General features: G+C 41.6%; 1 protein-coding gene across 1 annotated transcript in view; it reads left to right on the forward strand.

The window, feature by feature from the left end:
- Positions 1–25,319, forward strand: part of ADAMTS17 (ADAM metallopeptidase with thrombospondin type 1 motif 17) — a gene marked incomplete at its 3' end in the record, with an annotated part of 194,530 nt that overhangs the window by 63,928 nt on the left and 105,283 nt on the right. The window contains exon 8 of the mRNA XM_082005379.1: positions 11,423–11,528. Coding sequence (XP_081861505.1) covers positions 11,423–11,528 — 106 coding nt within the window. The remainder of the gene's footprint in view (positions 1–11,422; positions 11,529–25,319) is intronic.

Raw genomic sequence — 25,319 nt, forward strand, 5'->3', positions numbered from 1 at the left:
CAAACCTGGAAGTCACAGAACTCATCTGAAAAAGCAAGATGAAAATAGCCTCAAAGCTAGTTTTGGAACCCTACACAGTTTGCAAAGCTGCAGCTACTACAAGCAATGCCAGAGTTGTTTTTGGCTTTCTTGGAAGATGACAACCTTCGGATTGTAACCCGTCCTGAAAAGTTAGTGGACTAACACAAGCATGTGGCAGAGTGGTGAGCATGGGACATAGTAGCCCTTGAGCACTTTCTTTTCGGATGGCAGAGTTGTTGTTTGGTTTTTTTTTTCTTTTGGTGAATTATTTATTTCCTGAAAGATTCAGCTTAGGGGACACTGAAGCAATTCTTGAGTTCAGGCCTGTTCCACCAATAGGAGTCAAAATGAAAATACTGGAATGTTGAAATAATTCTGTTTTTTAATAACATCTGAGAAAGTGAAGGATGAGATTCATGTAGGCTGTTTATGAAGGAATAGATGGACGTCTCTCCTCTAGCCAAGCAATCCGACAGGTGAGAGATGTGGACTCATTTCTGTGCTGTGTTTCTCTGCTTCAGCCATTGAAGTGAAAGCCAGTTATTCACACAGCTCCACAAATGCTGAATCCAGTGCTGAGTCCTCCTGTTGCCTTGGCAGGTTGCCTGTCTTTTGCATATTATCATGCCAATATTTGCATGCATATGAGAAGGGAAGATCCTGCTTATTCTACAACAGGTTGTAGAAAGGACCAGCACGTTCATCTCTGCAGTTCAGTCTACATCCAGTTAACAAAATGAGGCCAACAGAAGACATTAAAATCCAAATGCCTTTGAGCCCCACGCAGGGGTGACTTTTGAGGGCCAGAATCCAAATCCAGATTTACACTTTGGTTTCGCAGTTGTTTGGGATGGGGTTTTTTTCTTCCAGTTCACAGTCACATTTTCCTGTAGTCTTTCAAAACCATCAGATCTCTCCTGACTTCTGCTGGATCTGATTCCTTTTTGGTCTAAGATACACTTGAACAACCTTGTCCTGTATGCCTGTCTCTTTTTCTTCCCATAGCTTGTATCCTACTGATTTCCATTGCTTGTTTCTATACCAGTTCTAACAGCAGTCCTTTCCTTTTGCTACATGCCATTTTTTTGTCCAACACTAAGGCACAGGCCTCTCCACCTGACTCATCAGGCCTTGTTACAGTCCAGCTCTACCTTTCCTAAAGTGAACACATGATGCCAGGAACATATGATCCAGGACTGTAGAACCATTTTTCTCTAAAAAGTAAGTATACACGGAAGTTCTCAGAGAGCTCATCTTCCCTTCTGATTTCATCTCCTGCCCTCCTTGATCACTGCCTCCCACAGAAGTGACTCCCTGCTGCTTACGAGTCATGTTTCTTGAAGACTTCTGGAAAACCCATATTATCTCCATTTGCTACATTTCTGTCCCTGTCTCCTCTCAATCGCTAATCTCTTCCCATCTGTCTTTCCCCCGTTTTTCACTAAATTTGAATTATGCCAGGCTTCTGTATACTTCCCAGCACTATGTGTTGACTCATCCCGCTGATCAGTCCCTCCCCAACTGGAGTACTTTTCTCAGATCCACCTAGTGAGCTCTTCCCCTGCCTTTCCTCTTAACAAACAGGAGTACAGCTGTTGTAATATATCTTACTTTGGGTAATTAAGCCCGTGTAGTTCTATGTGTGTGCATGAGCAGGAAGACTTTCAGCACTGTGTAATGATGTCTATAAACAGATGGTGAATTAACTGCAGGGTTTGGGAATCTACATTTGAGCATGGTGGTTTGATTTGGACTAAATATCCAAAACTTCATGTTTAACTAGAGAAACAGGAATGCAGAAAGGAACTGTGTTTTTGCCTGTTTGAGATCTGCATTCAGCAAGCAGCCTGGGCTCCTGTTGCTGGGGAGTGTGCGGGAGAAGCTCTTTGGAATGTGGCTGTTAGCATATCAAAGTAGAGTAAACATGTAGATGATACCCTGCTTCCTCTGCTCTAGTTAATTAAGCCAATCCTCATGTCAAGCTAGATGGAGAGGATTTATTAATGTGTTGTCATCTAGGGAAGCAATAGTTTGCTGAATGGGAGGAGCCATGTTAATGGCATAGAGGATGTCATGCTGAACAAAGAGCAGATGTCAAATAAACAGAGTATTTCTTTTTATCTCCTTCTTTGCTGAGGTCTTAGATCCCAGTGCTTTATCGTAAAAGCTTAGAAAATTAGGGCTAGAAAGAACTTCAGGTAGTCTTTTAATGTATTCCCTTGCTCCAAGGCAAGATCAGTGATGGATATCTGCTCTATGAGGCTAACCAGTATATAACCAGTTACAGCCAGCTGAACATGAGCCGGCAGTGTGCCCAGGTGGCCAAGAAGGCCAACAGCGTCCTGGCCTGTATCAGGAATAGTGTGGCCAGCAGGAGTAGGGAAGTGATTGTGCCCCTGTACTCGGCACTGGTGAGGCCGCACCTTGAATACTGTGTTCAATGTTGGGCCCCTCACTCCAAGAAGGATGTTGAGGTGCTGGAGCGTGTCCAGAGAAGGGCAACGAAGATGGTGAGGGGTCTGGAGCACAAGTCTTAATGAGGAGCGGCTGAGGGAACTGGGGTTGTTTAGTCTGAAGAAGAGGAGGCTGAGGGGAGACCTTATCGCTCTCTACAACTACCTGAAAGGGTGTTGTGGCGACGAGGGTGTTGGTCTCTTCTCCCAAGTAACTAGCGATAGGACAAGAGGAAACGGCCTCAAGTTGCGCCAGGGGAGGTTTAGATTGGATATTAGGAAAAATTTCTTCACTGAGAGAGTGGTCAGGCATTGGAACAGGCTGCCCAGGGAGGTGGTGGAGTCGCCATCTCTGGAAGTGTTCAAAAAACGTGTGGATGTGGCGCTTCAGGACATGGTTTAGGGGACATGATGGCGCTGGATTAATGGTTGGACTTGATGATCTTGAAGGTCCTTTCCAACCTAGTGATTCTGTGATTCTGTGATTTGTTTCCAGCTTTCCTTTAACTACTGTGAACAACTTACCTCTCCTCAGGTGTGGTCAGTGTGGTGAATATTTATGTTTGTGATCTCAAGTTCTTGTTGAATGGCATTGGAAATTAATACGGTTTTCAAAGATGCCCATGCCAAACCTCTGCGGGATTCCAAAGGTTGTCTGCTCTTTGCTGGCATAATGCAGTGTTAATTGCCTGTCTGGCATGTTTTTATAGGCCTTGGTTAAAGCCTCTTCTAGGCCAAAAAGGTGTTAGAACATCTGTCAGTTTTCTTCATCTCAATGCATTTGGTATCTGAAGCGACCATTTATAGGCTTGGGTGAGGACAGTTAACCCTAAAGTCATGAGGGGTCTTGATCTGTAGGGCTTTTCAACTGCCTGGGCAGCCCCTTGTACACTGGGAGAGGTTCTGCTTAAATCAGTGAATTAGCACAGCGTAAACCCAATGCAAGTAGCATTAGAATAAGGCTTTTGACGTCTTGGGGAGTGTCTGTGTGTGGGCAAGTTAGTAAAGGAGCAGATAAATGATTCATCAGTTAAACTTAGAAAACCACAGGGGGTTCCCAGGCAACATAAAAGCCCCACAGAAAGACTGAAAGATAAAGCTGAGAGTTGGCCGTGCTGGGGAGGGGATTCCACATGTTCCATTAACTGCTGTCCTGCAGGGTAATTAAACAAAGAGAAAAAGCAGATAGCAAAAGCTCTCCTTTAAGCTCTAATGATTTGCAGAATCCTGCCTTCTTTGCAGGTTTACAGATATGAAGAGGTCTAGCATCACAAAAGCCTTTTGATCATAAAAGGTATAGAGTAGGGCTACTTGCAGAGACAAACCCCTGTTAGATGTCACCTAATCTGTTTGAAAACGGGGACAGCACACTCCTGCACAGAGTTCAGTGTGGGCTGAAAGAGTCAACTGAGAAGTTCTGTTGAGCCTCAGTGGTGCCGTGGTTAAAGTTTGGTGTATCTGCATGAATCGCAGTCATTTCCCAAAGACTAAGGCATATGGTTGAATCTGGCGCTCACAGCTAGAGTCCTGGTCTTGTGTGATGTTATCCAAGCCAGTTGCTAGACCCTTTGGGCGCCGTAGCAGTATTTCAGTACCAAATATCTCTAAATATTCCCAGTAGTCAGAAAAGTATCCCCTATAAAATGTATTGTGTAATTCATTCCTTTGTGGTGTTAGGACCTTATGTTCTGAGGAGTATTACATTATCAGCTCTAGAAACATCACTGCTAGTACTGTGAATATCAGGAAGAGATTTGATTTGTTAGTCTTTCAGGGTGTGTGTAACGAAAATGAAGAGGTTCGGAAGGTAACTGCGCTTTGTGTTTCAGCTATTTATTTTTCTTGCTGGACTTTTGGGATTCTGACAGCAGTTGTGTATACTGGAAGTGACGGTGTTTTCAGTGTTACAAGGAAGAAGAGATTTTATTGGGCACTAAAGGACAACAGTCGGTCCTGTAGGGGAGGTGTCCAGCTGGAGTACACTGAGTTCTGCGTCTCTGCAAGTCATGCCACTTGGGAGGCAAGGAACAGAGTTTTACAGAGGTCATGCTGAAATTTGGGATAAGGTAGATTCTCCAAAGAAAGAAGAGGATTCTGTAATGATGGGCACATTTGCAACAAGTTGGCTAGGTACAGGAAGTCGGGGGCTGATGTGTGTTCTCAGAAGTAGTGGGAACTTCTTGTGTGATCCCAGTTATTTGAGTGTTGTGTCTTAGCTCACATTTCTGTAAAGTTGGTGTAATACTTGCCAGTTTCTCAGTGAGGCAGGGAGGAATATATATGGGGACTTGGATACCAGTTTGAAAACCATGTATGAAAACAAATGTATGCTGTGGAGTTGGAGGAGTGAACCTCATGTGCCCTTAGCTAGAGGTTTCTTGGGATTCCCAGGAATCCAGATCACCGTCTGCCTGCAGAAATGACATGGGCTTCCCAATGCTCAAAAAAATTAGTGCTGGAAATTACTTCCTCCACTACTTTTCTCCCCCAGCTAAAAGTAGGGGAGTCATATACACAATACACCTGCCTGGGTGGTATTCTAGCTTAAATACTGCAGAATTACAAATACCTTTTGAGAACTTTGACTATTCTCTTGTTATCTGAGTGCCTACTCAGTGCGGCGTAGAGACTTGTATTTGGGCCAGTCCTATGTTGCCTTTTTTTCCTCGATATGGTTCAACCACCTCACACCCTGGAGTGAATTTAAGCCCTCAGCAGGGAGTGGATGTTCTGCCACTCAACAAGGTCAAGTGAATTGAACTAATTTCTTCCCTGGACTCATTTTCGGCTCTTGTATAGCACCAAGAGAATGAGACAGACAGTGGGTCATATTCTCTGTCCTTTGATTAAGTACAAAAAGGGGAAAAATGTTGTCCCTATTGTCAGTGTAGATTTCTTTCTCAGGCACGTAGAGATTGAGCTTATTTCATATGTCATATTTCCTTTAAGAATAAAGGTATACTGACAGGGAGACCTATTTGAAATAGGCTATGGCTGACTTCTTGCAGTGTCCGGGAGCCAGTTCCATCGGATGGTCCATAGCATCAGAAACTCTTCCTACATAAATACTTGAGTTCAAAATATTGTGACTTGTGTTGGGCACAGCACTTGGCATGATTATTAACTTGTTTTCTTACCTGACTGTAGCTGCTTCCCATGCATTGGATGGTTGTCCTATAATTCCTGTACTTGTGATTCATAATGAGTGTATTATTTCCAGTGTGGTTTTCATTAAATACAGTGACAATGAAAATTATTGGTAAGGAAAACAGTTTCCATACATGAATATTAAACTCTAATGGAAACCATGTTGTTACTGCAAGATTAACAGAAATTGGCATCTCGATGACTATCCAGCATTAAGCCAAATTAATCTGTGCCACTAAAATTGCATGTCTGGCTTTGAATTAGCACATTCTCATAAAATGAACGAACGGCTCACCCTGTTAACTTCTTCTGGATGATCCCTGTAAATCAAACTTGGAACTGGAGGCTCAGTAGGACAGTGATGGTAACAACTGTAGCCTCTCTGTGTCGTACATGCTGGAGAGGGTCCTTCCATGGATACTGTTCTTTTTTCAGTTGGATACCGCTGACTTCTTGGGACCTCTGTTTATTCAGCTGTAGAACAGGGGTTATGTTATTACCTATCTCAGAGGCAGTTTAGTGGGTACTTCTTCTTTAATGTTTTTTAAATTTTGGAACCTTTTATATGTAGGCTTTATAGAAAGGAAAAGTATTTTTCATTTTTAAGTATCATAAACACTGGAAGATTCCCTTGGTGACTGACTTGATGTATAAATACAGGCAGGGCATCTCTGTCAAACATATCACTGAAATTGAACGGAAAGGCAGAGCATGAATCACTTCTAGAGTTTCCTAATTTTACTTATGTAGGATGCTAAGAGAGGATACAGGACTGTAATTGATGGCAATATATGAGCTGCACAAATTGAAAATCGTGGGAGGATGAGAAAAACATCAGCTCAACACCAAACTAGTAATGGTGGGGAACGGGAGGTTTGCTCTGTGCATGTGGATATGCAGTGAGCCTCCATCTGTGCCAAGCAGACTTCAGGACTTCAAGTTTGGCTCCCTTCCCGACAGCAAATACACTGAGAAGAGGAAAGCTAGCCAAGTTTTAATCAAGTAAAAGTTCTGTATCCAGAGGTGGCTGGCAAAAGAAGAGATTAAAGTATTAGGAGTGCAATGAAAAGAAGACATTAGAGAGTTGAAAGCTGGAGTACCTGGATAAACCACTTGCTGAGTGAATGTACCACAGTCGTCAGAAGGAAGCCCCGGGTGTTTCGAATAGGATGAAATGTGAACCCACGTACCAGAACTTGTCTTCTTCCAGCTTTGGCTATCACTGTGGCAAGTATGTAATATCCTAATGCCTAGCTGAGCTGGTAGGATAAATGTAATCATTCCCCTTAGAGATATTGCTAGCAGAGGGCTCATTAGCTGGCAGAAAGGCCAACAGCTGCAAACTGTTTATGTATGACAACTTTTTGGATAAATCGGAGTTTACACAGTTGCCTGTGTCCTAAAGTTTGCTATGGAAGTGCAGATAGCTTGGCATGTTCAAACCTAAGCACAGAAGTTATGGACTGTGGTTATACAATTTCTCAAGAGAGAAAGGAAAAAACCATCACACTTGGTAATAGTAAAAATAGTAATTGGCTTTCCTTTCCCTCTACAACAGATGCTCCTGCTTGACCTTTTTGATATTACAAATAGATTTGTGGTAATTTCTGGCAGTTAGTAGTGTATCTGGGAAGATAAGGACTTTTTGTCCCTGAAGAAAGCCACTGTCTGTGTATTTGTATGAGCACAGGTTAAGTGTTGTTTTTTTGTTTGTTTGTTTGTTTTTTTAAAAGAAACAAAACCAAAACCAAACCAGTTCAACTTTCTTCCCTATTTTTCATTTTCACACACCTGTCTCCCAGACGGGGCCAGAAGCAAAATTACCAAATAAGTTATATCATTCCCAGCCTGGTAGAACCACAGCATGCCAGGATTTTCATGAACATGTCTGAATTCATGAAGTTTCTATTCCAGTTCTGCAGACTTGAAAGGCTCAGATAAAAATCTGGAATTTTAAGAGGCAAACAAGTTTCCATTCATACCAATGAAGAAAATCAATCGTATTAATGCAGCTACCAAGGCATTATTCTACCATCATTGTCGGTTAAAGTTGTATTTTTCTCTGCATGTTAATTATACAGATCATTGTATTGCGTTACAAAAAAGTTGCATTTATCTTAATGGTTCAGATATATTTACTAAAGAACTGTATTATGTTTGCAGATCAATAACATATTTGCTATTTATGTAAAATATATTGGTCCAAAAGAAAATGATAGTCTTAGGAAACAGTGTGATAGAAAATATATATTTCAAAAACATTTTCAAGGCAACCTTTTTCAGGCTTAAAATGTTATAGCAATTCGTTATAAGTGCCTTGCTGCTCCTGAATGACCCTTACTAATAAGCACTCAGCAGTTCATAAGCTGGACTTCTTACTGAGTTCATTTCATGTACTGCGAAGTTTCTGCCGTCTGCTCTTCTAGGATTATGGGTTTCCCTGCCCAGTCCACTTCTGTTCCTATATCGTCTGATCCCTGGGCTCCACTGCAACAGAAGTCTTTAATAATTGTAATAGTAAACTAAGTTTAGTTGTTTACATTTTAATTGGTTCTTGCAAATATTATAAGATGGCCACACAGGATTCATACTAAGCATTAAAAATAACTAATAAAAATAAGGTGACTAAGAGTCTGTAACTAAGCCACAGTCACTTCTTTTTCAGCCGCTGGTGGATATACAAGTCCTTAATAGCTAGTTTTCCACCTTTGAATAATGAGGCTTTTAGCACAGAGCAGTGTTATTGCCAGTCAGTTTCAATGGGGATGAGAATCACTAAACAAAGACTTCAGAAGAATTACCATTTGCGGTAATTTTAATTGATTGACATTTTTAATTGATATTTAACCTTTTTTAACATAGTGACAGAACTCTAGACTATTTTGCTACACCACAACTCCCAGACTTGGAGACATTGCCCCCTTCCATTTCCAAGTGACAGCAAACATTGACCTAGCCTCATTTTTTGAAATTTATCCGAAGGAAGTGAGCATGGATCATTTTAAGCTAAACTGGCTTGCCTGATTGACCACTGAGCTTGAGATGCAATATTGTTTTGCTGCTTCTCAGTTAAAACCTCATGTGTCAGATACAACTGAGACGTATATCGTCATTGGTTAAATGGAAGACAAAGGTGGAATAATCAGGTTTAGTAGTAGGAATAAAATACTTTCAGCAAGAGCTCTGGCTATTGCTTTTAATCTGTACCTAAAACTGCTGAAAGGTAACCAAAATATCCCTCCCTATTCAGTAAAAGTATATTTCAGCTTAGTTGGGTCAGTTTATTACCCAGCTACGTTTACCTCATTCCCAAAGGATCTCCAGGAGTGGCTTTTGAGTAGATGGTAGTTGTGCCACAGGGTCATAGCACACCATTGTGGGAAGAGCCTGGGCTGAGCAAGCTGGCGAGTGAAGGTGAACTCAGCAGTCCTCACTAGCTTTCCTCTCTCACAGCTGGGGATCAGGATTACCAGCAGCCGATGGGCCATCACAGTTTTGTCTCCTGTGACAACACAGTATGCTCCAGTGGAAAGGCAACTATGGAATGGATTAGCAATTTGGCATGCAGCATCCTTCCTTCCAAGTATATGGCTCATGTATGCACGCTGGGAGAGGATTTAAGAACTCAAAAATGCACAAAGGCACAGTTCTAAAGAAACAGAGGATTGGCTGAGTCACCTAATTGTTCCTTTTAATCTCTAGCTTCTGTGACTCAAATATTCAATTTTTGCTTCCCTTTAACCAAAATTTGGCAGTTCCTATTAATCTCAGACCTTCTGCTATTGGTTTTACAATAAACTAACGTTTTCCCAAACAGTATTTTCCTTGTGCCAAAAGTATTCCCAGAAATTGCTGATCCCAAGTAGGGTTGGAAGCAAAAGACTGTTATTGGTGAGGGTATTTGTTATTTGTAAGTCATCATAAGGGTGCATGGTAGCAGATATAAATCAGGAGAAATATTTAGTTCCCTTTCAGAAATCAACTAGGAATGTTTTGTGATCTTTAAAAGAAACAGAAGGCATGTTCATAGCCCAAGACACACTACAGACACCTGCAGCTGAGATTCTGTTCAAATGACCTGTTCATTAGGCCATCAGGTGTGTGGACTAAGGTTGCAATCTCTTTCTCGAAGTAACATACTACTTCCTGAGAAATTCCTTGACATCCTTATGACTATTCTGCGAGTAAAAAGCAAGTCAGCTTAAGACAAGTGCTGAAATCCAGCCTTCTGTGGTCATTGATTTTAAAAGATTAAATCTTGATTTCATATTTTGCATGTGGTATGAATCTGGCCTTCCACAGTCAGCACTTTTAAAGTAAGCAAATGTTAGTGTCTGATTTCTGCACTGCCTTCACTCTCTGCTGCTAGTGATGAATTAAAAGGATATTTCCCATCCATTCATTCCATCCAGAATGCCCCTGGCAACAAACATCCATATCCATATTGTTGTCAAAACTCATAAAAACAGAGCTGGACTTCTTCCAGATCTAAGGTTTTACACCATTTGCACCCTGAAAAACATAGCTTTGTCAACTCTGACAGCAGAGCGGGCGGGGGGGGGAGAGATCATGTCTCCGTGGCATGGTTGTGGTCTGCTTATTAAAAGCAGCTAGATCCTAGCTACCCCTCTGTAAGAACGGTATTGCAGCGAGGAAATAGATCGTTGTTTTCTGTTAAATATAAGCAAATGTATCTGCTGCGAAAAAAATGAAAGGCACTTGTGGAAGGTCTTTACACTTCCCCTTCTTACAGCATGTCAGAAGTGTGAGAAATGGCAGGATGAACTCAGCATTTAGGTTGCTGCATGCTATCTGGGAAATCTTTTGTATGCACACTTGAACTATTTGTGTGGCTTTTGTGAGGTGCTTGTTTAGCAGTGGAGGACTTGTATAAATAGAGACATCCTTAGGCTCTGACTCTGTGTTTAACCTTTGTGCATAACTCACAATGGCTTAACTGTGGTTTCTAGGTGGCAGATGAAACAAAATCTCATCAGCAAATTGTCCTGTGCGCAGCCTGTGATGCCATCACATTTCCAAGTACGATGGCACTTTCTGCAGGGGACAGTTTGGGTGCAGGAAGGGCATATGAGGATTATTGTTTTTCTGTATCGGAAGTTTCATGCCATAATAACTGGATTCCTTTCGCAATTTGAATTTGGCCTACAACCATTTGTGGTGCCCACACAAACAGGCCTAGAGACTACTGTGCAATTGTCCATGAGATCAAATCCTAAATTCCACTAAGTCATAGAAGACTTCTGCCACCTACATTGGCTTTGTGACTCACTATCAAGAGTTTGCCAACTTTTCTGACTCTTGCCACTCTTGCGTTCTTGAAGTATGAAAATAAGGGAAAATGTAAGATCTTTCAGAGAGTCTCTGCTTTTATTGTTTTATTCCTTCTCCCCAACTTTATTCTGAAAATGGGGAGAACTCTATTTAAATGCCTGTTAAGGCTACTTCACTGCATCTTCTAACATTGTAGTAGAGGGCTATTAATATAGACAAGCTTAGATGAATTTTTGAGTCAGTGAAATGTATTTTCCAATGCAAGCAGTGAAGGTGAGTGTGTTTAACTTGTTTCTTGTCTGACAAAATTCTAGACTGATTTTTCAACAGGATGATGAACAAAACACTCAGCTGATTTTGTGTGCAAAGTTGCTCTAGTATTTTTCATGCTGGGTGCATTTTTTTATCATTTTGGTTGTGTTACCACTGTATGTTTTGACTGAATGAGCTGTTCAGTCAAATGAATTCAACTGATTCTGATAGGAACATTCTCTGTGTTTCTGTTGCAGGCATTGCTTACCTGGGAGGTGTCTGCAGTGCCAAGAGAAAGTGTGTTCTTGCTGAAGACAACGGTCTCAATCTAGCATTTACAATTGCACATGAACTTGGGCACAAGTAAGAACTCATTCTATTTCTTTCTTTCCTGATGCCACTACAGCATACTTTTATTTAAAGCCATACAAGTGAAATTACTAGTGTGGCATGTTTGTTATGATTTTGTAAATCTAGCAGATTGATAAATTAATTTTTAGGAGGCTTATGTAAATATTCAGTTCAGCATGCATAAATCTTGCTATTTGATCCTCCCCTATTTTCCACTCTATGTTTTGATTTTGAGTAGCCCAAAGAAGCCTCATTCTCTTAAATGATTGATGATTAGAGACAAATTCAGCTTTTGTTTACACTGTAGCATAGGTCCACAAAACCGACATCAAAATCTTTGATCTTGCTAAATTTTCTCTGAAGTTCAGGTGTCTATGTATGTCAAGGATTTTAGTAGTTAAATACTTTGGTAATGGTTTCATGTCTGCATGTGAAGTAATGTACTGTGGATGAAATTTTAAACATCAGTATTTTGGAAATGCCCTTAAGCAGTATTATTTGATGAACAGAAAGAAATCATATAACTTGTTTTATCAGCTCAATCACAAGTAACTAACAGACTTTGAACACTGACTGGAAAAAACAGCAAAGAAATTATAATTCCTAGTCAGAGAGAAATTTGCAGAATGAGATTACTGGGTACTTTCTGCAGGTGACTTTGAAGACTTTTTAAAGCTGCCTGTAAATATCCTGTGGACAGAAGAAAACAAAATTGACTAGAGGAGTCATCTGCATCGTCTTAGTGCAGTTAGTGAGTTAACCCAAAGGTCAGCATCCACATTCACTGTTTTCCAGGCTAAGTGTAATATACACTTACTCATAATACTTTCGAGCTTTTTTCCCTTTCCATTGACATCACTCTGGTTGCACTGTGTCACAGTTAGATTGTGCAAGGTATAGCATTAGACCAGGAACAAATTTATAAGGGGGCAAGGGCTGTACCTATCAGATTTCAAGTACTCCTTTCTTTAGCCTCTCTGGATGGAAGGTGGGAAATCCCACCATTGTTCCTTTTGTAAGAATTTGTGCATACTTTTTTCTGCACCCTTCTGGACTCCTATGGTTTATGTGTCTGTTGTATCTTCCTTTCCTACAGTAACAAGTATTTGATGGCTAAGTCAGAGCCAATGTATCGTGTTCAGATTCTGGCCAATCTCATTCCATGACAAATAATTATTTTATGGCAATGTATTTCAAAGTTGCATGGAGGATATTTAGGTTACAACCAAAAATGACAAGACGAAAATGAATCTCCTGTTCACCCTCCAGTGACACTAAAGGCAACTGAGCCAAACTGAGGGTGTTTTCAGCAGAAATGAAGGACATTTGTTTTTGGTTTTATTTAAATTACATGCCAAGACGTTAAACTGAGCCTAAACTTAATAACAAATTAACCTGTGGGTAATGTTAAGGGAAACTCAGCCCTCATCTTTGGATGGGCCAAGAGCAGGAGGGAAAAATACTTGAGCTGCAGAAAATCCAGCTGTGTAAAAGAGTGAGACTGGTCTGCCCTGGTGTTTGCCAAGTTTCCCAGAAAAGCTGTCAAGCTTCCTTCTAATAATGCCTTGCAAAAAATTCACAACATAAATAGGGGATGTAATGCTTTCAGATACATCTCTTCATCTGTGCAGGAAATAGCAAACTCCATTTTCTTTTCTGAGTCCAATTTTGGTGGTAAGACTACAATGTCCTTTCTCTGTTGGTTTTCTTTCTTTGCTTCCATCTTGGAAAACTATTTCAACAGGTGGGTATGAGATGTCTAAAAGGGTTGACAAGGTGTGGCTTGGGATCAGTACCCTGGGGCATTTGGACAGTGAGTGTGCTCTTGTGTAGAAGAACTTCTGCTTCAGGAGAGTCATAGAACCCATTGTGGGGAGGGATGCAGAGCTTAAATGAAGATTGCAGGTGAAGAAGGACAACTGACAAAGGAGACTGCGTTTTCTAACAGAGTTGCCTCATGAGCCCCTTTACTGAAAGAGAAGAAACTAGAACATGCTCAGGCAAGAGAGACTGGGAAGAGTACTTGAATACTGGAGGGGCTTGGCTCTCACAGAAGAGCCAGTCTAGAGAGCTAAGATGTCTGGGTCTGGGGAATGTAGCTCTTAGAAGGCGCATGAGCCAGGAAGGCTCCAACTGAAGCAGGCAGCTCTGTTAGGTTAGAGAAGCTGCTGGCAGGATTCTGCTGCCACAGGTGTTTTGGGGACATGTTGCAGGTTAGCCTGTTTCACAATTCTCTATCACACACCTGGAACAAGCCCTCCAGCCCTCCTGCCCCCTCTTCCCTTGCTTAAACCCAGCCATAAGCATGCATAATCAAACCTCAGTGCGCCAAATCAAAAGAGGAGAAAAAATGCCATCTGTCTCTCAGCACCCAACCTGAGCATCAGAATCATCCCTCTATACTGTAATCCACCAGTGGTCTAGTTACTTATTTCAAAGTCTGGTGCATTTGCTGGTGCCTTTCTGGCATTGAAATCAACAGGAGTCTTTTCATTGACCTTACTAGGTATAAGACCTCTCCTTCTTTGTCTGTTTTTGAACTGCGACAGGATGCTCTGAGCAGTCCTGTTTCAGCATGTCTTGTGCAAATAGTAGGATTGTTTGCACACTTTACCTACGAACTTGTAGTTTTTAAGTGACTGTGAAATGTAAGGAAACACATTGCAGAGATGAAGACAAAGCAGCTGACATGAGCTTCAGGTTTAAAAATGAAAATCAAGGAAAACTAGGTGCAAGTTTCTTAACTAAAAAAAAAGTTCCAATCAAAACTTACATCCATATTGGCAAAAATATAAATTTTGGAGAGCCATAACTGTGAGCTTTATTGAAGGCTGATTTCCTTATGGGTGTAGAAAAGCTGAGATTTATTACTTCTTGCCCTAAGACTAACAAATGTCTGTGGAGATCACAAGCCCAGTTTGGCATTCACAGATAGTTTCTGATGTAGACTTTGGAAAAAGTGAATGGATTACTAATTGATGTGTCAGATTCCTAATCTGCCACTAATGTCATTTGGACTCACTGCAAAAAACACTATTACAGGCAGCTGCACTGTGAAAACATGGAGACATCATTAAACAGGTCCATTAGGGGTGATGCTTCTAGGTCCTATAAAAGTTCATCTTCAGCTTTAATCTACAGAGTTGTTGTTGCTTGATGATGGGGTGAGTGATATAACTTTTATCTGTTGTAATTATATCTTCAAATCTGGAGCAATAATTTTGGTCTGTGGACACAAAGGGAGCATCCACTGCTATTTAGATACATTTTTTTCCTACAAAGAGTCCAGGAGAAGAATTTTGCTGTTACAAAAACGTAACAGAACAGGGTAGAGACCACTGAATATGTGATGAGGCTGCAAATCATAAACTTGAGCAAGCCTCATTCTTTCATTCAGCGTGGTCATTAGTGGATGTCTTTTAAAACATCACACTCTAATGTAACCGCAGTTAGTTGTTTTTTATCCAAGAATTGGTGGGTGGGGTACTGTGTTTTGACCTACACAAAAGGGAAGACATAGAGATCACAGTGGTCCCTGAAGTCTTAAAAAGTATAAATCCAAGGTCTTCATATTATATGCTGAACCCTTTCCTACTCTTGTCTTTCCTTAGACTAGAAGGGCAACTCCATCTGTTATAACTTGAAAATGCCCTACTGTTGTCTCAACGGGATCCTGAATGGTGCTTCCCTCCTTCTCCATGAACTGAACCAGTGTGAAGTTCATCTGAGATTCATACCCCAAAGACCACCCTGAACAACTGTGACTTTTAGAAATATAGTGTCACTTCCCCCTCCCTGGTTCTCTTTTTGCCTACAGCAGTGACATTGTTACCATTTTCAAATCGTTCGCCAAAGAAAAAGGCAAATAATTTTTTTTTAAACAAAAGCTGGGATTCATCCTTATATCCGTTATCCTCTAAATGAAGCGAGTGGGCTGTAGCCAGTGGTTTTTCAGGACAACAATGCCAGCTTTGTTGCCATTCCTGTTTCTTTCAACAGCCTCAGCTTTCCTGTGGTGGGATTGGGGGCAGGCTTGGGTGGGGAGGGAAGATTCCCATTCATGAGCTAGCGGAACCTGGCACTGCCTAGATGATGAGAGAGTAGCCGGAGGTGGTATGGCAGGAAGCCAGATGCCCTTAAGAAAGTGAATCAAAATCAACTGACAATAAGCAAGATGCAGTCTGTTGCCAACAGTCTGAAACCGCATGGCCTCAAACTTGAAGCTGAAACAGATGAGGACAAAAACGAGTCCAAAGGTAAAAAGCCCATAGTGCACAAACCAAACAGCTCTGGATTTGGAATCAGCCAAGAGAAAAGTTTAGAACTGGCAGGTTTCTGCCCAGTGTGACTATTTGCTTTAGACATTAAGTATTGATAGATGTAGCTTAGCTAAAACGACTTTAGGGTGCGTAATTATTTGCTGCATAGTTAAGTATGGCCTTTGTGGTGTGTCTCAAGCAATAGTGGTGTTGCAGGTAAGGGAAAAGCATTCTCTGGATGTTCCCTTTGCGGCCTGATGCTTACGCTAATAGGCTAGTGAATAAACTTACCTCCCTGATCTAGTGCAGCATCCAGCTGCGAGAATCTGTCATGCAAATAGTTGTAAGGCAGAATTTGAAAATATTGCAGGCTGAAGGGGAATGTGTCTTGAGCAGATCCAAAACGTACAGAATAATGTCCTGTGACAGCTTACACTGGCAAAGCCAGGTCAGTGTGGTGCAGGCATACAAGCTTAATTCCTAGGAACCAAACAGGAAATTAACAGTACCCTTTCTCTCCTACCCTGCAATTTATAAAGATTTGGTCATAATGCATTTTAAAAATGAAAAGTTTCATGTGGAAGACGAGGACCACAGGGTAAATGGGACACTGATCTGAGCAGTCAGGTAGCGCTGCAGAGCTGTGCTGACATAATTGTTTCTTTTTCTTAAGCAGTCTGTTTTTTGATTCCAGTCAGTACAGTGCCGGCAGCAATGGAGCCAGCCAGCCAAATCATGGTAGTGGTGCAAGGGGAATGGTTCTGGAAACGATATAAAAATGGAGAGACCTTTGCTACAAATTCTCTCATTTTATCCTGGGATTATAACATTTAGGTGCAAGATGTGGCACTAGAGAAGCTGTTTTGAAAGAAAAAAAAAACCACCACAACCCTCTGTCTTTTTTAGAGCAACTCATGGCTTTCAAGGCATCTAGCCTTGAACGCATGGCTCTACCAATGTAAGCAGCTGAGTGTGGTTTATATCCTGCCTGACTTTAAACATTAAGCCTATTTTACAGAAAATCTCCCATCTGGGCTTCTTTTTCTGCTGTTGCTCATTTGACCACGTGCATTGTAATGATGGCAAATGCAAGGATTTCTTCATAGCTTTTGTAAAGAGGTGTTTTTCAGAAGTATGAGCAAAACAACTAGTAGAATCCTAGAGTGTTATGGTTCTGACAGCAAGATCAGTCACAGAAAAGGAGGCAGACCTTGCAACTGCTGTTTGAAGTGTAGCAGAGGCATGAGTTAGTCCCACATTTATCAGGCAGGTTCTGCCTGACCTGAATTTCTTTGGAATATTTTTCTTCATTGCTACTGCAAAAGTACACCAACCAATTGCCAGGAAGCAATCTGTCCCCAGATTACTTCTTACGTCCCAAAAGGCATTAAAAACAACGTTATTAGAGGTGCAGAATCAAACGTGTAGAAGTACCAGAGTCTCAGTTTCAGGGTTATCTGGACAACTTCAGTTTTAACGCTAGTCCCTCTGTCCTGCAAATGAGGCCAAACTTCTAAGCATAGGATAGTATTTCAGCATATAGTTAAAGACTCTAGTTTAACACATACCCACAGGCATCTTATTCACTCCTGCACATGAATGTTTTACCAGAGAGAGATCTTACAAAGAGGTGCCCATCTTGTGGGCCTGTAGGGTAGCATCAGCCTGTGGCTGATCTGTCTTGTGACTGGATATACCCCTCCAATGGCACTGCTGGCAGTTTGGATGTAGATTGTGTCTTGTGGTGGAGAGCTGCAGTGCAGTTCCCTCTGTGCCTTTGTAAAAACCTGTGTGGCTGCTTTGACCATGTTGCAAAAGACAATGTGTTGAAACTCACATGTCTCCATTTATAGCAGTTGAAAATCAAGGTCAGTTGGATCCCAAGGAGGACTGGAGCCAGAGGCAATCCTATGCATACTTTTCTCTAGCAAGCTCAGGTACTAGTCACTGTGTTGCTACACCAAGACTTCCTGAGGGGCTGGGTAGTTTGATTCAGGCAGCTACTGCTCCAGCTATATTCTACTAGTGCTAACACTCTCCATTTTGAATCTCACAGGAGTATGTCACTGTTCCAGTGTATTGCAGTCGCAGGATTCCTGGGAGTGACTGACTGCCGCATAGACATACCCTGAGGCTGGCCAAAAATGCTGGCAACAGTCCGTACCCACCCTGGAGCTGCTAATTTTATTTTCTGCCATTTGTGTTGTAAATCTATTGTGGAATGTCTTTCTCTGTTCCCAGGCTCCCTTTTCTTGTTCCCCTCCTCCCAGGTTTCATTCTTCTTCCACAGATAATTGCAAGCACATTTTCACGGTTAAGTTGCCCTTCTCTGTACACTCCAAAAGGACATAATGGAACACTGCCTGTTCATCATATATGTTTGTACATCAGAATTGGTATGATCTAGTCAAAGCAATTACTTAATAACACATTCTGGTTTTGAGAGACAATTAGGTATAACCTAAAATATCAGGAGATGATTCTTCCACTTTTGGTAACACACCGAGGGGTCTGTTTTAGACCAAAAAAATTATTATGTACCTAAGAAGCTTGATATTAGTAGCTTAATAATAGCTTTCTGGAAACTGTGTCCTAAGTTAGGTAACAGGAAGCAGAGATCAGAGACAGATACAGACCTAAACGTATGTAAATAAAAAAATCAGTGGAGACTTCTTCAAGCTTGGATGGTTTGACCTGAGGAAGAAGTAGTGGTGGAGCACCACTAAACAGAAGGTGTGTTTGCCCGACATAATACAGTACATGATACTCGAGCAAGTTAATTTGAATCCCAGAAGTAGAATATCTCTGTTGTATTAACCTTGTCTGGGCAACTTGTTTTTGCAATGACAGTAGGATATCACACAGAGAAAAGTCACACAAAGAAAATCACATACAGAAATCACATAAAGAAAAAGAAGTTTGGGAACGAGAAATGGAGACGTTCGAGTAGTATCATGTACCGACTTTGGGTAATAGGCCTGGTTTTATGTAAAACTGCAAGATATTTACAGGTGCAGTTACTGAACCCGCTAATCCTAGCATGGTGGTACGGTACCTTCCCTTTATCATGAGTATCTTTTCTCGCCCATGTATCTTCCAAAATTTGATGGTTTATTCACAGTATTTGGAGTGTAACCCCATTGGAACTGGACGTGGGAATGTCCACCTCCCATTGCTTTCTGGACTCCTGTGGCAAGCTTTACTGTGGTTCTGGGCAAGGGTTTCTATGGTTTTAGTCGACGCTTTGTGAGGGATGTCTGTGTAATCCCTAGTGAAGCAACATTCTCTTGCAGTCCCTCTAATTTCTTTGTTTTTGAGCATCTTGTACAGCTCTACTTAACATAATGAAACTGCACCAAACAGGCAAACAACAGTCATTTAGCAACTCCCAGACAACACAATTTTCATTTAATCAATAGCTTTGTGGCTTTGCCAGCTATGTCTTTCTTTTTGAAGGCTTATTCTGCTGAGTAAGCCAAGGCCATATTAAATAGCTGGGCTGTAATGGTTTGGCAAATCTTGCATATGCTTCCTGCTACAAGGGTTCTGGTTTCATACTTCATTGGCTTTGCTGGCAACAGCCTTGTGCACCCAATGACCCAAAATATAGGGGCAGTACAAGTACCCATTGTGCAACCTTTATAGTACACACCAACACAGGAAATATTAGGTTTGCAAGTGCCATTTACCAAATAATAATTTGTTTTTATACAAGGGCAGCAATCTAGCTGAAATATTTACTTTTCCACTAGCAGTTGGGTTCCAATAGCCTGTAACCCATGCTGTCTGCCTGGCCTGCTGAGTTCAACAGGTTCCAGGTGAAAATGACTGCAGAGCTGGGGAAGGTGATAAATCCTAGGCTGTCACTTGGAAAAGCCTTCGATAGTAACTCAGCAGCAGCAGCACCAGTGGAAATGATGTTGCCTTTAAAAATGTGGTTCCGTTTACTGTTATGTCAGTGGCAGGCTGCACTGTAGTGGAACAAGGTTGGCTGCCTTTTGGCCAACAGTTGTGTTGGGGAATAAAATTCAGCAAAAAGAGGTTACTAGACAAATGAAATAAACAGGCCTTCTTTGTTCTCACTGATCCCTTTCCATCTGCAAAATCCTCCCTACATCTGATGCTGGGCCTCTTTCCATTGCTGAATCTGACCCAGCAGGGAGTTTTGTCACGTAGGTCTTTACTTGAACCCCAGTTTCCAAAAAAGAGAAGAATAATCCTCAGTTTTCTGCTTCTGTTCTTGTTTAGGTAAAACAAATCAAAGCAAAAGGAGTCTGATCATAATGCTTTGTTCTCACTGTGTCATCTTTCCTGCTGGGTTCTAATTAGCTCAGGGTGTTGAACCTTAAAAATGAATATTTTTACAGTATGTTCTTTCTCTGCTCTGAAGTCCGCTGAGACACTCATTCTGTATGCTGGATCTTATCCACATATGGGACAGTTTGACTTTTCAGAAATTTCTGATGTTCACCTTCCCGTAGCAAACTCTCACCTGCTAGTGAGAGCCCAAAGTCTGCCTGTCTGTTCCACCTGCTGCCAGCTGGGCTCCCTTCCTACCACCCTGCTGTTTGCTGGCATCACTCTGGAGACAGCTAATGAAGTGACAGGTTTCTAATCTGGCGTTCTAAATATTCATTTTAATTATACATGTTAAAACTAGACAGGATAAAGAGATACTACCTAGAAACAGTTTGCTTCTTAGTTTAGATAGTCTTTAGACTTAGGAGCAGTATCTTTCCTTCAAAGGAAAAGCACAGCTTCCTTTCTTCCTCTCAAAACCACAACCGCTAGAAACTTTCAATGGGTAAATTCTTTCCTGTCTAGCGCTTCCTTTATCTCAAGTAAAGCTGCTGGCTATGTAACATGGGATAGATTTACCCCAAGAGGGCAGAACTCTTCCCTAGTAGCCATCATGAGCCACAATGGTCATCAGTGGTCGATTTTTGATAAAAATGCAGATTGCCTGGGTTTAGTATGTGGCAAACTGGGTTTTCCTACAGGAGCTTTATAATAATGACTTTGTCTTCTACTTTTCTGCTTGTGTGCCCAAACATCAACTCCCATCATTTTAAGTGTCACCTTCTCCAACGGGTATATTTTTTTACCTCTTTCTCCATTATTTTACTCTGCTATTAACACCTTTTCAATACTAATCCAGCTATGATCCAGAGGCTTCTCTCCATTCAAATTTAAAAAAACAACCCTTTTGTTTGTTTAGAAAAATGTATTCATGTTTCTTTTTATACTTTAAGTACTACAATACATACCTGCAGCTCATTCTGAAATTTTTATGGTGTTTGTTGAGGTAACCTTATGAGGTTTGCCAAATGCACTATTGCAAGCAGCACCTCCGAGTGTGATGAGCAGAATCGCATGAAAAAAACTCCAACATGGTCCCCAGAAAGCTCTCATCAGTTAAATGACATGCATGCTACACCTCTTATCAGCTAGAGACCCTCTAAAGAGATATCTACTTATGAAGATAACAGACTTTCTTGTTTCTCTGTAATTTGTCTTCACATTAACATGTTCAAGCCAAAATTATTCAAAGCAAGATTATCTCTTTTCAAGTTGCTTGTTACTTTTTTCAGTGGCATTCTTAGTCAATATGAAAGCAAACTTGGCTTCATTAGCCTTGAGGTTTGTAGGCAACCAGGCATGCTCACTACCCAAAGAATTCCACTTCAGCATTGGTCTGAACATATCATTTCCAAATTGCTTTGATACCAAGCCATAATTTGCAACATTCCTGTTTGATACCAAGTCTCTCCCTGCTGATCAAATAAGTGAGACTAAGTAAGACAGCATGCTGAGCTTTTAAAATAATTTATGAACAGCCAAGGCCAGATGGTTCTAGGATTATGAATTATTTTCCCAGCTGCACCATTATGAAAAATCCCAAGAGTTTAGGGAGCTGGTATACAGGAGGAGCATTACCAGAAACAAAGTTTCCGTAAGGATGGGGAGCACTCCTGAGTGATGGGAGTGTCTGTGCCAAGGACACCGTCACCAAAAATGCTCTGTCCTTATAGCAAATGTCTTCCGCTGAAGCAAATGTCTTCAGCAGAACTATTGCAGACTGAGCTATTGCTAGATTATAACTGCAACTAACAGAATTGCATCATACATTTCCTGTGCAACTTTTTTTCTAGAGAGGTTGTTTTTGGGGTTTTTTTTATTATTTTTGCAAGCAAAACAGAGCATGCAAGTTTGATAGTGTCCACTACAGTCACCTGTCATTTTGGTGAATCAGTGTAAAAGGTCACGTAGGATGGACCTTCTTGCACTGAATCTGCAAGCCCACAGTGACTGGCAATGTAGACCAAGAAAGAAGAATAAAAGAAAGAGGCTGAAAAATATTTATTTCTGTGAAAAGGACTTCTGCTGCTCTGGGAACCATAAAGCATGTATCCACTGGCTTGTCTGGGCACTTCAGAAGACTTGATGCTGGTAGAATTATATATATTACAGTTACTTCACACCTCTTTGTCTTTTGATGTTGGCCATCTCCTCATTCCCACCTCCAGGAATGGAGAATTCATCTCCCAGTGTGGGGAAAACAGCCAGCATTCCTGACTCCTACAGTGCATTCCCCAGGCTGCCATGCTTCCCCCAGCACTCGGCAGTGGGTGGATTCCTGATGGGGTAGAGTGTGGGACATCTGTGGTTACTTGTGTTGCACATATTTGGCAAATATGCTCCACCATCTCTCAATCCTCCTTGCATTTTTTTTAAGGATGTCTCCTGTTGCATCTCCTAGTTCAGGTTTGACCCTCAGTCATTAATGTAGTTGACTGAACTTTTACTGATTTCACAGGAGTTTTAGAAAAGTGCAAGTGATTGCATGCAAGAGCTTCCCCTTAGATTGCTAACACTTAGAGTGACAAACCCATCAGCCATTCTTACTGAGCTTTTGTCTTTCTTCCCTAGTGGGTGGGAAATCCCACCCAGCTATCCAAGGGTTTTGTCTTTTTCCACCCTACAATTTATACTCCCTTTTCATCTTCTGAGGAAATGCATGTCACATTTTCTGAGGTCTTGTTCTCACCCACTGCAGGCAGTGCTGAAAGGAAACAGCTTGTTATCCTTCAGCATGTTACTTCTGCGATGCACCAGGGTGCATACAAGGAGCTACAGATGGAGCACAGCAGCCTCTGCTCAGCAGAAAACTGAGCAGAGTCTTTCTCTGCCTACCACTGTTTCATTCATAATCACTGTGCTCCTTCTGGACCAATTCCTTGCTTTCTGAAACCAGATTGAAGCAGGTGATAGAGAGAGCATTTTTAATGTCCAAGATGTGGATTAAATCTTGTGGAGGGAAAGGAAACAGCTCAGTGCATACATTTTCATGGGAATGTTACCCTTTGTCCCTCAAATAACTTCATTCTTGCTCTAGGGGGATCATGACAAGTAGCCAGTGTCTATTCATTGGTAGCTTGAGAGAAGTGATTCCCGGTAGAGTCACTGAAGCCTGCTTTACAATGAGTGTTTTTGGATATATCTCTGTTCACCCCTTCAACAGGAATTGGATTATCAAAGCAATCCTTGACTCTTACCAATACTGTTGTGTCAGGAACCTGTTGCCGTGTGTGTTGTTGGCATGTATCAAAGCATGTTGAAAAGGGTTTAGAAATGCTGAGCATCTGGGTGGATGAATGCTGGAGAGATGGCATGGTGCTCTAGGAGAGTAAAGAGTCCAGGAATCTATATGCTGTGTGATGTTAAGGCCCATAGGACCAAAAAAGAAAAGCTGGAATGGAAGATGCTGTGAGCTCTCATGAACACAAAAGACAACAAAAATTGTTACTAAAAGCATAAGTGTGCTGAGCTCCTGATCCTGTTGGGAGAGTGTGAGGGCGGAGAAGGAGTGTGTTTAGCCCTGGGCAGTCATTCCCATGTGATGTTGGGCAGTAGTCATGTGATTGGATTCATTGTTTGAGCTTTTCCTAAACCTCTGTCGGTGAGAGTGAGTCCCTTCTGCATCAGCACAATCAGACTGGACCACTATGGCCACTTTTGAGTCCTATGCAGTAGGGGAGTAGGCTGTTACAGCCATTACACGCTCACCCCTGGTAACTGGGAGTTGTACCTTACTTTGCATCTTTAAGTCTTCCTTCAGAGAGACAGGATTCTGAACAGGACAGGAACCTGCCTGTGTTGAGAGAGTTGGTACTGAATGGTTTACAGTGCTGTGTAATCACCTCCTTTCTGAGTCTGAATGCATACTGCTGGATCTATTCTGGCTGACAGCTCTCAAGTTTAGAGATTTGTGTTAGGTACTATGTGGGACTTGGGAAGGAGTGAGTGTTAAGATCAGGAAGAAGAAGGATGTTTTCTTGAGGTAATGCTACCTCTTCAACGTGGAGTTTCGACCAAGACTATTTGTGCATATATTGATCAACTTCAGCTTTTTCTAGGACTTTGTGTTCAGTGGAGCGCTCCTTTTTCTGCCACATGGTACGCTACCCTCTGCATTCTCAGAACCCTCTGATCCTTACCAGAAACAGTATGAAGTTTATTCAGGAAAAGGTTGCTATGCTGGGACCACATCCTACAAATTAGATGCAGTGGAGGCAGACCATTGGAATGGTAAGTGTTCAGTTGCATCGCAACTGGATTCCTGTATCTTACCAAAAAATCTTGGAATACGTCAGGCACTGCCTGCCCTGCTGTGAATCAGCCAGTCTGCAAAAGAGGCAAGGATTCTTAAGAGAGAATTGCATGAGGACATGTCCGCTGGAAAGAGTAGTCAATAGTGTGAGCATGTGATATTGTTGCTGGGGAGATCATAAGATGATTCACCCTGTTCTTCATGGCCCTGGTCTTCCATATAAAAGCACTGTCACTGGTATCAGTGGGGTTTGGCCCACTCTGTTACAGGTATGTAGAACCACATGAGCAGCAAGCTTTTAGATGAAATGTTTGGGTGAGTAGAAGGCCACACTGCCTGTTCCTGCCATGTCAGCCTCTCTCATGTGTGCTATCTGTCCCTTGTGGCACAAGCTCATACTTGTTGCCTTCCAGATTCCATGGCAGAAGAACTAATTCTTTTTAAATGAAGACCATATCATAAAGGCTGGATCTGTCATGCAGCTGAATAAACCACAGCTTTCCACACTGTTATTCACCATAGGCATTCATGTGTTCTCACTTGCTGTTGTTGACTTCTTGGCTGTTTGATGAGTAGATAACCATATACAATATCTGGTTACTTCATTATTGGAGAGTGATATAAACTTGGTTGTGAAAACAAGAGTCCAGTAGTCATGACTCCCTTTAAATATTGTCTCCTGATTAAAAAAAAAAGCCCGGCACCCATCCTGAACACCCCTGTTCTAGATAGTATTATGTACACAATGACCATCTTTGACTACTTCAAATGCTTTAAGTAGGGTAATCTCCCCCTCTTCATCACAGCTCCCCAAAGTACCTCCTGACAGCTTCTGAAATAGTTGAGTTATATTGAAGCAACTGTGTTTACATGTTTGAAAGCACAAGGTGAAAAAGCCTGTTTTCCATTAAGCCAACAGTCTTAGTGACCGTT

This window comes from Phaethon aethereus (genome assembly GCF_964289735.1).
Source record: "Phaethon aethereus genome assembly, chromosome: 12".
In the NCBI taxonomy this organism is placed as follows: Eukaryota; Metazoa; Chordata; class Aves; order Phaethontiformes; family Phaethontidae; genus Phaethon; species Phaethon aethereus.